Source organism: Rousettus aegyptiacus, unplaced genomic scaffold (assembly GCF_014176215.1).
Source record: "Rousettus aegyptiacus isolate mRouAeg1 unplaced genomic scaffold, mRouAeg1.p scaffold_m13_p_5, whole genome shotgun sequence".
Classification (NCBI taxonomy): Eukaryota; Metazoa; Chordata; class Mammalia; order Chiroptera; family Pteropodidae; genus Rousettus; species Rousettus aegyptiacus.
Window position 1 is genome coordinate 64,592,971 of NW_023416308.1, and position 14,480 is coordinate 64,607,450.

The 14,480-nt window shown below is 34.1% G+C and overlaps 1 protein-coding gene across 1 annotated transcript in view; it reads right to left on the reverse strand.

Moving 5' to 3' along the window:
- Positions 1 to 8,900: 8,900 nt before the first annotated feature.
- TYR (tyrosinase) overlaps positions 8,901 to 14,480 on the reverse strand; it is an 82,806-nt gene continuing 77,226 nt past the window's right edge. Inside the window, exon 5 of the mRNA XM_016153166.2 lies at positions 8,901 to 9,474. Coding sequence (XP_016008652.2) covers positions 9,239 to 9,474 — 236 coding nt within the window. The 3' untranslated portion in view covers positions 8,901 to 9,238. The remainder of the gene's footprint in view (positions 9,475 to 14,480) is intronic.

Consider the following 14,480-nt stretch of genomic DNA (forward strand, 5'->3'; position numbering starts at 1 on the left):
TTTTCTGGTAGTTTTGTTGTATAAAGATGTCACACACACACACACACACACACATACACACACACACACACACACACACTGAATTAGTGAATACTGAGCCATTGCTCCCAAGTAGGTTCTTGTGAGCCTCTGATCACAATACTTCCATCAACCAATCAATACATAAGCTCGTTTAGGTGCGTTTCTGTTTAAAGATACCTTATTTAATATATATTGTTGAATCGTTAATATTGAACTTAGAGCCAACAGCACTATAACTCATGCCTGAATGAAGCTCGTCTAACACATGTTTGTTTTCTATAGGGCACATCATAGCCTTCCTGTACTTGGGAGTGGTTTTAAACAAATTAAATCACTGATAAAAAGCACAAACATGTTTAAAATGTGGTACTAAATAGACCACAGCAAGAATACTTGATTACAGTGCGGGAGCTGATGCCTTGTTTGACATTAGCTAGGAACATGGGCCTCAAGTGACTCAAATTTCTTGTTGCTTTGTGCATATCTGCAAATGACCGTGAAAGTGCTGCATGTCTTGATTTTGTAGTTAAAAAATTTAGTGAGTAGGTGATTTGCAAGTAAAGAATACATGAATAACAAAGCTCAACTATATCTATTTTTCCTGGGTATGGTGACTGGAAAGGAAGATTCTATGCCTTTTCATGGTTTTAGTCATTATTCCTCACTTATTACTGGTTTCAAACTAACTTGGGGTGGCTTTTCTGTAGGGGAGAGAGATTCTGCTCCGTCTTGGTATGCTTCTCTTTTCATACTTTTCCTTCTTCCACCTTGAGAATAGAGGATACTTTGGATTGGATTGGATAGAGTATAATACTTTTATTGGCCCATATTTATTAGTAGGTATGGTTATTTTACTTAAGAGATTGTGTATATACTTCTGTTGAGAAAAAGAGTTACCACACCAAACCTGAGACTGCTATCCTCCTTAGAAAGGGCTGTTTGCAAGGTTGGCCATTAGCTGGCATCTGGGAGCTTTCTCTTCTCTTTGCATATTATTTATTTTATATACCTCTCATATAATACCTGGCACACACAAAAAGGTACTTAACACAAAACAGACCTAATTGGCAGGGTAGGATTCAAACATTTTTTGATATCTTTTGTTAAATGTCATTTAAAAACTACCCAAACCCCTAATATTCCTCATTTGTTTCTCTCTTTTTTCTACTGATCTTCTTTTTTCTATTCATCCTCTTTTCAACCTGTCTGTTCCCATCTCTTCCTTAAGTGGATTGTGGTAAATGTGGTCTGTGTTGGTTGGTAGCATTAGCTGTTCTAGGGCATTCCTTTTTCTCTTTGTTATCTTTCCTGCATTATTCTTCAGCCCATGTCTTTTCATCAAATCTCATAATTCCAACTGTATCCTACTGAACAGGAGTTTATATTCCCAGGAAAGCAATCTTTATTCCATCAGCAGTTCTTTATTACACTTTTGAAAACTATCATTGACCAGTTTTCCCACCAATATTTGGCTTATTTCAATACAGAAGAATCACTATACATGAAAGAGTCAATACACGATGCAGTGATGCTGATTTGATTGCTCATTAGGTATCACTTTATTATACCTTATCAAGCCTTTAGATTTCTGTCAGAATGAAGGTTGATGATTTGTTTTAACTGACTTCATAGATTAGTGTCTTTCTGGACCTACAGAATTTCAGAATTGACCATATAGTGTAGTGGTTACAATTCCTTTTGAGACAAACTCCCTAAATTTTAGAGGCATAATACTTAAGTTAAAATCTCACTTCCACTAATGTGAGCTCTATCTTGGGAAATTAAAATTATTTTTTCTTAGCTTTAGTTTTTTTATCTATAGAATGAGGGTAACATGAGTTAATAAATATGAAGTATTTAGGGACACAAAGTAAGTATCCAATGCTGTTAAGAACAATGATCATTTTAATAACTAAAGATAAATATAAAAGTCTGGAAGCAGTATGGTATAGTGGGCAAGTATGAATTAAAAGTCCTGGTCCTATGTTTTACTACTTTTTGTGTCTTTTCAGACAGGCTCCTGTTCTTCAAATTTCTTCTTTATTAAAATTAAGATAATATATCCATTTTTATCATTCATATGAGAACTAGCAATTATATAATAATAGTGCTTTGAATTATGTCTAACATATAATAGATAAAAAGGTAATTATTATAATTATGATGAAAGAAATTAGGCCAACCTGAATAAATCAGGTAGCAGACTATAGATAATTCGTTACTTTTTCTATATTATAATCTTGTTTATGAAAGTGTATTTTAAAGTATTGCTCTGAGGTGATTATGTTTCTAGTACAATTTCAGAGTTATTTGTCTGCTTGCCTGTCCCTTCCACTAATTTTTAATTTCTTCAATGAGGTGTACTGTTAGGGTCTTAATCATCTTTATATTCCAGTTCCTAGCAAAATATCTGATTCTCAATAGGTTTCGGTAATTGCTAAATTAAATCTAATTCTAATTGTGTTGTTATAACTAAGGAGTATAACTAATAGAAATATTAAGTATTGTTACAAGCACAAACATGGAGAGAACCTTAAAATAGTTGTTCTCAAGAAGGAAAAAGTATTATAAAGAAAGACTAGAAGGAATCTGTTAACTTATGTAGATAACAGATAATTTTTTAGCACTTACACATTACTTGTTTGACTAGCTAAGGAAAAGGTCATATCAGACTTCAAAGTTTAAATGTTAATTTTGATTATTCTTTTTTGTCACTTATGCCACCACGTACTCTGAATTTTTCCTTTTTGAAATGTCTCGCATCTGTCCTTTTCTCTTCCCATGGCCTGCATCCCAACTGTAAATACACCATCAGTTTGTTAATGCACTGCCCGAAATGTAGAGTAGGACTAAATTCAAAACTACTCACATTATAAATAGAAATAATTTTGCCATATATATTGGAAAATATTTTTTATAAAAAACCTCAATATGTACAACTCACTTTAATATGTACAACTCGTGGCCTTCTTTTTTGCTTAATGTCAATGGCCACACTCAAAATTCTTTTAGGCATCAACTAAGGATGCATTTCAATGAAAAGTTTCACAGAAACTTCTCACCCCAGTAACCTAAAGCCATTTGAGGAGCAGGAAAACAGGGTTTTCTTTTGCTTTGCTGGAAAAGCTCTGTTTTTACCAAAGGAAACAAACTCAAAATTCTCAGACACTCCTTTTTCTGTCTTGCCTTCATACCTCAATTGAAGACACACTAGTCATCTGAATAACCAGAAAGACTGGCTTAAATGCCATTTCTTCTTTGAACTTTTCTTGATGCTATCACACACACACACACACACACACACACACACACACACACACACATAATCGCATACATTTGACAATAAGCTACACCAAAAAGAGGAAAAGAGATAAAATAATTTATACAAGGTCATACAGCTAATGAGAAATTGAATCAGGAATCAAATTCATAAAGTCTGACCACGGATTCCACATATGTTAAAGGTTTTTGCATATCTTTAATGTACCTAATATCAGTTTGTGCCATATTAACTTCACATGATGAGCAATTTATCACCTGGACAAATTTCCTTGTTAGTTTTTAAGTCCATATTGTAGGCAGAATAAGTTCCCTCCTCAAAAAAAAAAAAAAAAAGTTTCTGTCCTAATCCCCAGAACCTATGAATATATTTTCTTACATGGCAAAGGGGCTTTTCAGACACGATTAGAGGTAAGGTCTTTGAGAGTACCAGGAGTACCAGGTAGGCCCAAACTAATCCCACGGATGTTTAAAAGCGGATCATTTTCCTGGCAGTAATCGGTCAGGGAGAGATGTTACCACAAAAGCATGATTAGAGTAATACAACGCATCTGGTTTTGGATATGGAGGGAGGCCTCAGGACAGCAAATATACACTAAGTCCTCACTTAACATTTTTGATAGATTCTTGGTAATTGTGGCTTTAAGAAAAACATCAGGTACCAAAACCATTTTAGGTTAGCCTAGGCTAATTGATAGAAACATGAGTTAAGCTCGTTTGGCATATTATTCGTCACCAAAACATGCCAAATTTTTAAATAAAGACCCTCAAACACTTCTAATATTAGATATTGAAATAAATGTGAGCTATTATTAAAGATTTATTAAAACAAGTAAGGTAATTACTTTCCAATCCACTTATCCCAGTTCCCGGTCACGTGGGTGGCCAGAACCTATCCCGGGAGCTCAGGACGCAAGGCGGAACACGCCCTGGGCGGGACGCCCTTCGTTGCAGGGCGCACTCACTTGCACCCATATGCACTCAGACTGGGGCAATTTATACAGGCCATTTCGGCTCATATGCACATCTTTGGGATGTGGGAGGAACCCAGAGGATGTCAAGAAAACCCACGTAGGTGTGGGAAGAATGCGCAAACTCCACATGAACAGTGGCCTGCCTGGTAGTTGATTTTTTTTCCTCATCGGTATAACAGAACGCCGTTGAATGAACTGATGTTATTTGACGACCTGGTATAGATGACCTCTAGAAGCTAGAAAAAGTAAGTAAATTAACTTTTCTAGAGTTTCCACAAAAAACACAGCCTTAATGCCACTGTGATTTTAACCCAATGAGACCATTATTGGACTTTTGGTTTATTGAATTACATGATACATTCATATTATTTATGCCACTATGTCTGTGGTAATTTACTATAGTGACAATAAAAATATAATACATTCAGCAACAAAATTTTCTTTGATATTTGGGAAAAGTGAAAAAAAAATTAGTTTTTTTCTGTATTCTTTTTCTTTCTGTCCCCCCCCCACCGCCACACACACACACACACACACACACACACACTCATGCAAACATATCTATTCTTTACAATTACTCTGGCAAGTGTTTAAAAATGACATGTTCTGATAAGAAAGACTTAATCCCAGGCAGAGTGTAGTATTTGTTCAAAAAGTGATAAAAGCAGTATTCAAATCTGTCTTGGGGCTTAGTTTTCAGAATGTTCCTGGCCTTCCCAAACCCTGTTACATGATCTCTTGTCTATTCTAATAGCTGGACCTGTCTCTCCTTTGATTTAGACTATTTTGATGTCCTGTACTTATTCCTCCAAGGCTGAATTTCTGGTTTTGCTGTTTTATTCCTGCATGATTCTTGAGGCACATAACCTTTCTACCTAGCCAAGACATACACATTTCTGAAAATATTTTAGGACCAATTTACAAGTATGTTATTCCCTGGCTTTCTAAGATGACTTCTATGTTAGTGAGAGAAAGTACCCATTAAATAAATGTTATAATTTGACACATATCTTTATGAAACGAAGCAATACTTCAGGTTCCAACTAGGGTTTTCAGATCTTCTCAAACAGAATTGCAACACTTTTTTCTTCTTATAACTTCATCTTTTCATTTCCTTCCTCAGTCTTTTTGATTTCTTATTTTTTAGACTCCTCTTTGCATTTTTAAATCCATGCAACCCTTTTCAAAAGCACCCAGGTAATTCATTAGAAAAGCCATAAAATTATTCATTTTCTTTGACCCAGAGTGATACTACTGGAAAATAATTTGAGAATCAGATGCCATGTGTACCAAGATATTCTTTATAATACTAAACATAATTTAAAAGCTAGACAAAACCTGAATGTCTAGTAGTGAGGAACTGGTAAGTCATATATCAACATATTTGAATAATAATAATGAAATTTATAATTTTGAATCATCTAGTAAGAACTGAATCCAAATTCCAGCTAAATTACCTAAACTACTGAAAAGACATGGAAACGTGGGCAAGGTACAATTTGAATACGCAAATGCTTATTATATTGATAACATGAAGATGAAATTAATACTTAACAGTTATCGGAAAAATCATAACCACTCACTGAATTGTAACGTCTTTGTAATTTATCTTTGAGTAAGGAATTAGAAATCTGCATGATTATGATTGTGAAACAAACGAATTTGTGGATTAACATGAAGTTATAAGAACAATTTCTTACATTACAATTAAGAAAAGAACTCATAAAATAGATAAACATGGGCTATATAGAATTTTAATGACTTTATTTAAAAGAAGATACCTAAACTATTCTAATACAAACAGCTGAATAATTCGAAAGCCCTTAAAACCTCCAGTGGTTGCCATTAGCAATTTTATTTTCATTGTATTGTATGAACTAGCAAATGCTTTCAAAACTAAGCAACACGAAGTAAAAAAACAAAAACAAAAAAAAACAACTTTTTTTACTTACATTTCACCAGCTTTCAGAGGAGTCTAATCAGAAGGGGAATGGAACTTTGTGCTACTGACATGCTCTCCAAAATAGCACAGACTTACAATAGGTGGCTTCAATGAAGCCCTTTTTATGGTGACAAAACGGTTTCTACAAATCAAAGCCCATATAAATAAGGAAAGGGCTATTTTAAAACATTTATAATCAGCCTGCTAGAAATACTGGCTGAAATGACTTGTACCCATTGCATATTTATTTATACAGATAGAGAATTACATATTTGACTTGTTGGAAAGGTTGGGTACTAAATATATATGTAACACAGAGGAACAGAAAAAGTGGCAGCAACTTATGTTTTTCCTCTATAACAAAATGTGACTTATAGCATTAGAAAAAGAACAGAACCAAAGAAAGATCAATTTATAAAGCCTTTACTATAAAACAATGCGACAGAATTAAATGCTGATTAGAATTTAATAAAACTGCTAGGTGTCTTGAAATATCAGTCATGTAATTTTGGTACCTTATTGAGAAAACCACGGAATCTATGTAGTGGTGGTTTTATCACAGGTGTTACTGCTACACAAGTAGTTACCTTGAGTCTCTGGAGAGACAAAGCAATATTCTCTATTGAAGTGCATTGATATATGGGAATTGCCTTGTGATAAAGAAAAAAAAAAAGACTTTATATAGATCTCTGTCAGTGACAGTGAAAATTCTTTGGGGCTTTTATTCAAGATGCTTTGTAAAAAATGATTAAAATACCTTCTAGATTAAAATTTTGCCTTCAAATCAAACCAAGCTAAGTAATTGTTTTGTGTTCTGAGATCAGAGTAAAAGCGATCACAGTCACTGTTACTGCTTCTCTAGAATCTTCTACATACCGTTATCCAGATTCCTTTTTCTACTCCTTGTTCTCAGTTTTATTATTTCCAATTCCCAACTAAATTGAATCCACTTCTCAGATGCCATTGCTAATTTATTTAAAACTTTTTTCCTGGTTATGCACTATGTTGAGGCTTATAATTCCCCGTATTTGCCCTCTAGTCCCACAGAACCCCCTGTGTCAAGCGTGCTGCTCCCTATCCCTTGCCTGACTTTTCTCCACTAGGGATCAGAAATTAGACAAGCTAACAAATAAATCTGACGACTATCAAGAGTTAGAAGAGGAATATTGCTTTATAACTGAGTTTATTAATTGTAATTTCTGGGAGTCTGACATTATTTCAGCAATAATTGTAAATTTTTATTTATTCTACATGATAATTAGCCAAAATCATAGGACCAATTTGTATACTAGGATGATTTTGTGCTTTTTTTTTGAAATCCAAACTGGGACTAAATGAAATGTGACCATCTAAAACTATGTGACCTTGAATTTAGGTCAGTCTTTTCTAGACAAAGGCATTTTCCGCAGCTCAATTTTTTTTTAAAGTCAATTCCCTTTTAAATGCGTTTTTTTAAAAATAATCTGAACACTACACTTCAGACCTTTCAGGAAATGTAGACTATTTTAGTTGAAAGGTACCATTTAGGTCAGTGGGCCTTTTCTTTAATTCTCCCTCAGGGATGTAGAGGTCCAGGCGCCAGACCCAGGCAGGTTCCAGGAACAGGAATTGTGTGAGTCTGTCTTCAAAGCATGGCATTGAGAGTGAGAGAACGTGTTCAGAGATGATGCTGGAAGTATGTCAAGCAGTCAAACTGAAGTACGTATTTGAAGATGCTGAGCAGAAATATAAAATGGAACTGAAAAGGCTGAGGATGTCAAGACAGAGCAAATGAGTTTGGATGAGAGGGTGGAAGGTGGAATCCAGTGAAACGCCTTGAATACTGTGGCAGAATCACAGGGCCTTTTTATACAGCATGCTTAGTGTTGCTCCGGAATAGGGAGTAGTTAACAGTCCTGAGCCAATTTAAATAAAGATTACTATAGACTCAATACTTAAATTCTCTTTATAGACTTCCAGGTGAATTAGCCATCCAACCTATATGTGAAGAATTACAGTGGCAACCACTTATTATTTTCTAAGGATGTCAATTTTGGTTTTGGAAAGCTCAGAGTATTACATAGTTTTTCCTTTTATTGGACCCCAATAACTTCCACCCACCGGTCTTAGTCTTTTATGCTATATATAGCTACAATACAAATGTAATATCAATTGGGCTATTTTTAGAAATTCAACTGGACCCAGAAATTCAAGTAGCAGGATTATTTTGACATAGTAATTTAAGGTCTTAATAGCCAAGAAAAATGGAAATGTTATTTTAGTAGAACTGCAGACAGGCTGATATTCACATAATTGTTCTCAACCTTTAAATGTTTTGTAGCATTTTAAACATTCTCTAATAAAATGAAATTCTTCTTAGAAGATAAAATAAAAGCTCTTAATAGGATTATTATTATGATTGTCAACATGTTTAATGAGCAGGTATTGAGACAGGCATTTAGCCAGATTTTCTGTAGGGGCAGGCCCGTGTTTTCAGTGACCTTCAGAAGTGTACTCAAGACTACAGCATGAAAGAGCCGAAGGTTGTTTTATACTTGATGTTTATAACACATTTTGGAGCAGGAATGTAAAATTTATTATGCTTTCTGAGAAAAATTAAAATGTATTTATCAAGGTCAAAGGAGTCAATTAGTTTAAATTTGTTTTTACTATTTTACTAAAATCAAAGAAAGGTTATAAAGAAATGTTAAATAATCAAAAAGAAAAAGTCACATATTTCTACATTTTATCATTTTTATTCAAATACAAGTAGCAAGTACTCTGTACCAACCGGCATCATTTCCTTGGAAATATTGGCTTGAGGAAAACTGCCAAAGAGATGATTAAAAAAATAGCAAGGCAAGCACAGGCGTATTTTACCTGAGTTAGAAGTGGGGTATACTTTGCATTAGATTACAGTTCTAATAATGGCCTTTATAGGCAAATACTAGGGATTTCTGTTGGGACATCTTTTGGAGACTTGAACATCATTCGAGTTAGAGTGAAGTCAGGCTTTTTGGCTCTACTCAATTGCTTAAGCCTTTTATAAATGGCTCTGATCCAACAAGCTGTGGTAATCCTCCTTTTCCATGAGGAGTGGCTGTTTTTCTTCAGAGAGCTGCTTTCTCTTGCGATGACGATGACGACGTAACAGGATAGTAAGCCCTCCCAGCACAGCAGTGAGGATAGACCCCACAACAGCTGCCCCAATGAGCCATGGCCAGATCCGACTTGCTTGTTCTAAGTAGGGCTTAATGTAATCTTGAAAAAAGTCCGGTTCTAAAACAGAAAGACATCCCAATGTTTTTATTACCATCATCATCATCACCACCACCACCAACAGCATCATCAGGCTTAGGTTTTGAATGCCTTCTCTGCAACTTACTAGCTATGAGAGCTTGGCAAAGTTACACCTAACCTTTCTGAGCCTCAATTTCTTCATTGGGAAAATAGAAAAACAATACCACATTTTGGGGATGTTTTAAAGTTTGTAGATAGTATCTGATCTATAAATTGTACAGTGCCTGTCCTCAGGTCAGCTACTGTAACTCTTTTAGCTATTCATGCTGATATTTGCCTCCATATTTGTAAATAATAGGCGAATGTTATTGTCTCTTAATTTATCAAGTTTATCTCTGAAGTTCCTCAAATATAAATAATGATTTTAGCCCTTTTACAACTTCTCTTTTCTTCCTTCCATGTTTTCAGTATAATAATATGATTTGGGGTCAATTCCACATCTAGAATTTTCATTATTTTTACTATTTAGATATTATTCACAGTTGAACCAAATATTATGCTATCATTTCATTTCCTTTCTTACATTTTTTTCCTCGAAGTTAAAAATTTATTGTATTCTGCTTGATTTTAAAGTACCCATTATTTATAAGCTACTCTATCATATTCTATATCCATTTTGTAATACAGTGGCAAGAGAGTGCATATATGGCTTAACATTACTGCAATTTATGGCTGCGTGACAAGTCTTGAGCAAAAGTAATATATGCCACTTTTGGGCAATCCCATTAAAGGGTGTGTCTTTTCCTTTTTCCTTAGGCAGAATGTGGTTAGTTTCTTGGGGAGCCATCATGGACCATGTGGTTCAGGTTAAATCCTAGGTCTTATTGGACTATAAGAAAGGAGCTGCTCAGGTCCCTGAAATTTTGAAGTTTATATCTGACAACATACCAAGACTGTTATTTGAGTAATGAATTAACTTACTTAAGCCTTGGCTATTTGAACCTAGATCTGCCCTCCATCTCTACCTTCCCACACTTTTTGATGCAAAAACTAGAACCATAATGATTACTTTCCTTGGCTATAGTTGATTAATACACTGTGCTGGAACTGAGAGTCAAGTAGCTCAGGAGCTGATGATACTTTACTTCTGTGAAAGATAGGATGAAGTCAACATACTCCAAGTAGAGACAAGAGTCAGAAAAGAGGGAAAAGGAAGGGGAGAGGGAGGAGGTGTAAGAGGGGGAGGAGGAGGGAGGCATCCTGTCTTTAGGGTGATTTAGTTACCGGGTTCTCACTGTCTCAGTCTCAACTGCATTTCTGCCTTTTCCACAGCTTGAATACACATCCTGTTTCTTGAATTTTATAAACCAATAAATCCCCTTTTATCTAATCTCATTTCTTTGCTTAATTATTTTAAGTTAATTATGTACCTACTATGATAAAAGATAGAGTTAAGTACCTTAGGATATTCTGGAGTTAAAATTATATGTAAACTTTATATACAATAAAAAAAGAAATCCACAAACTGAGGAGAAAAGGAATATTTATTTAACAAAATACCATGGAAGGAATGGGTAGCAACACTTAAGTAAAACGTAAAATGAGAGTCTCATTTTCACCATAAACTCAATAATGCTCAGAACAATTAAAACATAAATATTACTTTTTCAATTGGAAGAATTTGTTAAAAACTTATTTTATATTAAAGCCCAGTATTCACTCAAAGAAGATAAAAGTTGAGCTTAATTTAAATCTAAACAATGAAAGCCAATAAAACTAAAATTAAAAAGAAATTTAAAAATGTAATAATTTTTTTTCATCAAACATAAAAGTTATTGCTTTTAATATATTTTAAAATTATCTTGAAAATGGGACTATAAATGCCCAGCTTATATCACTATTAGTCACTTCCATTTTGTTAAACATTTAAAATGTTTAACAAAATGCATAGTACATAGAGGTTACATAATAAATATGATTTACTTTATTTAATTTTTTAAAAAGTTTAATTCAAAATAAATAATAAAAACCTTTAAGCCCTAACGTGACTTTTTGAGTCTCCTCCCCCTTTATTCTTCTAATGGTTTTTGTTCCATTTCAGTAAAAAGGACCCATTTGACACTATGGAAGGAACAATAAGGTGGAACATATATATACAAGACACATGGGGACTAAAGAGAACCCTCTCTTCCAAGGGGTAATGGACAAAGAATTAGTTTGGGATTTTGTATTTGCCACTTACTAGTTTTGTGACTTTTATTAGTCACTTTATCTTTCTGTTCTCAATTTACTTACCTATAAAACAGAATAGAAATCATTACTACATAGGCTTGTGAAAATTAGCAGAGATAACAATTTATATGTTGCTGTCTCGTACATTAGTGTCTGCAGGGAAAAATCTCTTCTGAGTTTCAAGGCTATTCAACTGCCCCAGAGACATATTTACCCTGATGTCTCATATCACCCCATTTACATTTCATTATGTAACGAAGGAAACCATGATATTCCCTCTATGTCTGGCCCCGCTCCTATTGTTACTCTCTCTGAATTGTACCACCATTCATTATTGTCACAGGCCAGAATGCTTAAAAGCATCCTACCATAAAAATTATTTTCTTCTTTCTTCCTCACCTACGATAAAAATTATTTTCTTTCTCACCTACTATAAAAATTATTTTCCAAGTTCTATAGATTTTATTTTTTGAATAACATCATATTCTTTTGTGCTTTCCTCCTCCTTTCCTACCACCACTGCTGCAGTTAAAACCGCCTTCATGTTTCCCTTGGACACTTATAATAGTGTTTTCACTGCCTCCCTAAATATGCTCTGCCATTGCTACAAAAACTTCTTACATGCTACAAATCAATAATCTTTCAAAAATTTAAATTTGACTGTGATCTGTTTAAAATCCATTAACGTCTTCCATTATTCTAACAATATGGCCAAAATCTATAATCGAGAGCCTTTTATCAATCAATTAATTCTTCCTGTCATACCTACTGATATCCTCTGAAATGTCACTTCATTGACCCCTAAAGATAGGCACAAATCTAAATAAATGAGTCATTAGATAAGTATTGTTTAAAGTCTTTCTCTGAAATTAGGATGTAAGCTTTGTGAAGACAAAGGCTTTGTTGCTTGATGCTGTATCCATAATATCTAAGACAATGCCTCTTCAACATAGGTATTAAACATACGTATGTTGAAATAATAAATAAATAAATTAAATCACTTACTAACTAACTAAATAAATAAAGCAAGCAAGCCACCTAGAAAATACCTAGCGTGATAGAAAATACGTATCTAAAAATGACATGGGTATTAAGAGGGGTAACATTTTTTTAAGCAAGCTTTTCTTTACTGGTTAAGAGTTACCGCCCTTTAAAATAAATATCTTGCATTCAAACTGATTCATACTATACCAGATAGCAGTTGGTACTTAGGTTGGAAAAGCTTGCAAGATAGCAATTCTGATCTTGTAGGGCTCATAACCAAGGTGGAGAGGGGAAAGATTTATCCTTAGAAAACTTTTCATGTAACTCTAATAAAGAAATGATTGTAAATGACTATGTATATGTATAAAATGATTTGATATCTGAGAGTTTGACAAATGAGAAAATAGGCTCAGAATTTAGCGAAAGAGAACAGTATATTATAAAGCATGAGCCAATGGAAAATCTGGCATGGTCTGGAATGGAAATCATAAAATCCTAAGTAGTGAATCTTTGAAAGACCATAATCAATATGCTGCTTTCTTTATGTACTGTAGATATTTATTTACACAAGGAAGGGAAAAAGTATTACTTGAGACTGTCCCTCTTTTGACTCACAGGAAGCCCCTTCCCTTACTACACCTCTACTCTTTGCAAAATCTTGTTCTCAGTGATTTTAAGGTTTTCAAAGAACTAATCTCTTTTTTCAGCCATTTTAATATTTTCTCCATTGGCTCTTCATATAAAGCAAAACAGATCAATCAAACTGAAATCTGTTCAATTAGTGGTCCTCCAAAAGGCAGGGAAAGGTCTATAAAATGCAGCTTCTCTTATTGGCCCTACATCATAGTTCTGCTATGCCACATACTAGCTAGATGTCCTAGGACAAGTTCCTTATATTCTTTAAGCCTCTGTTTTCTCATCTATGAGAAGGAAGAGGAAATAATAGTACCTACTTCATATGGTAGAAGTGAAGATTTAAGGAAATAATGAACACGACATACCTAGAAGAATTCCTAGCACATAAAAAATACTCAATATGTCTTAGCTATTATGAAAGGATTAAATTTATCTCCTCAATGAATTTTTCCATTGCTCATACTACTCAAATAGGAGACTAGCATTCAATAAATACACTGTCACTTTCGCCTCTATTTTTCTTGTTATTCTTTTAGTTTAGGATCTTCTCTGCCCTTTTCTATCTGTCACCTACCTGCTCATCCTTCAAAGTCTGGTCTTTCTATTCAGAATGAACTATTCAGAAGTCTTTGCTTTCTCCTCTATGAAATTTATGACTCTTTTACTACACTTACCACAGCCTTATGTTTCATACTGTCTTGCACAATTTTCTGACTTCCACACTGAATTTAGAACTCTTTGAGGTCTAGAATTATGTCAGTCATTTATGTATCACTAAAGTCTAGCATGTGAAGTGGGAAGTTGGTAAATGTCATTCATTTGTTCATTTTGTTTTACTTATCTGTTTATGTTTTCAAGAATTATCAATGAAAATAATGAAACTTCAATGCTTGTTGAATACTTCTTATTCCAAGCTATATGTCATTTTACTGTTTTGGGTGTTGACCTTCAGTGTTACAAGCTTAGTGTAGTGCACTTGGGGAGGCCCTCCTACTGTTGAAATCTGACTCTTCCACATATTAGTGTTCAATGTTGTGAAAGTCATTTAAATTCTCTTATCAGTGTCCTCATCTCTTTCTAGAAATAATAGCAGTTAATATACAGTTGATTAATGATGCATGTATGGAATTTACATGTAACAGACTCTCGAGTTAAGGGAAGACATTATTGTCTGTTCATTTATCAAGAAGTTA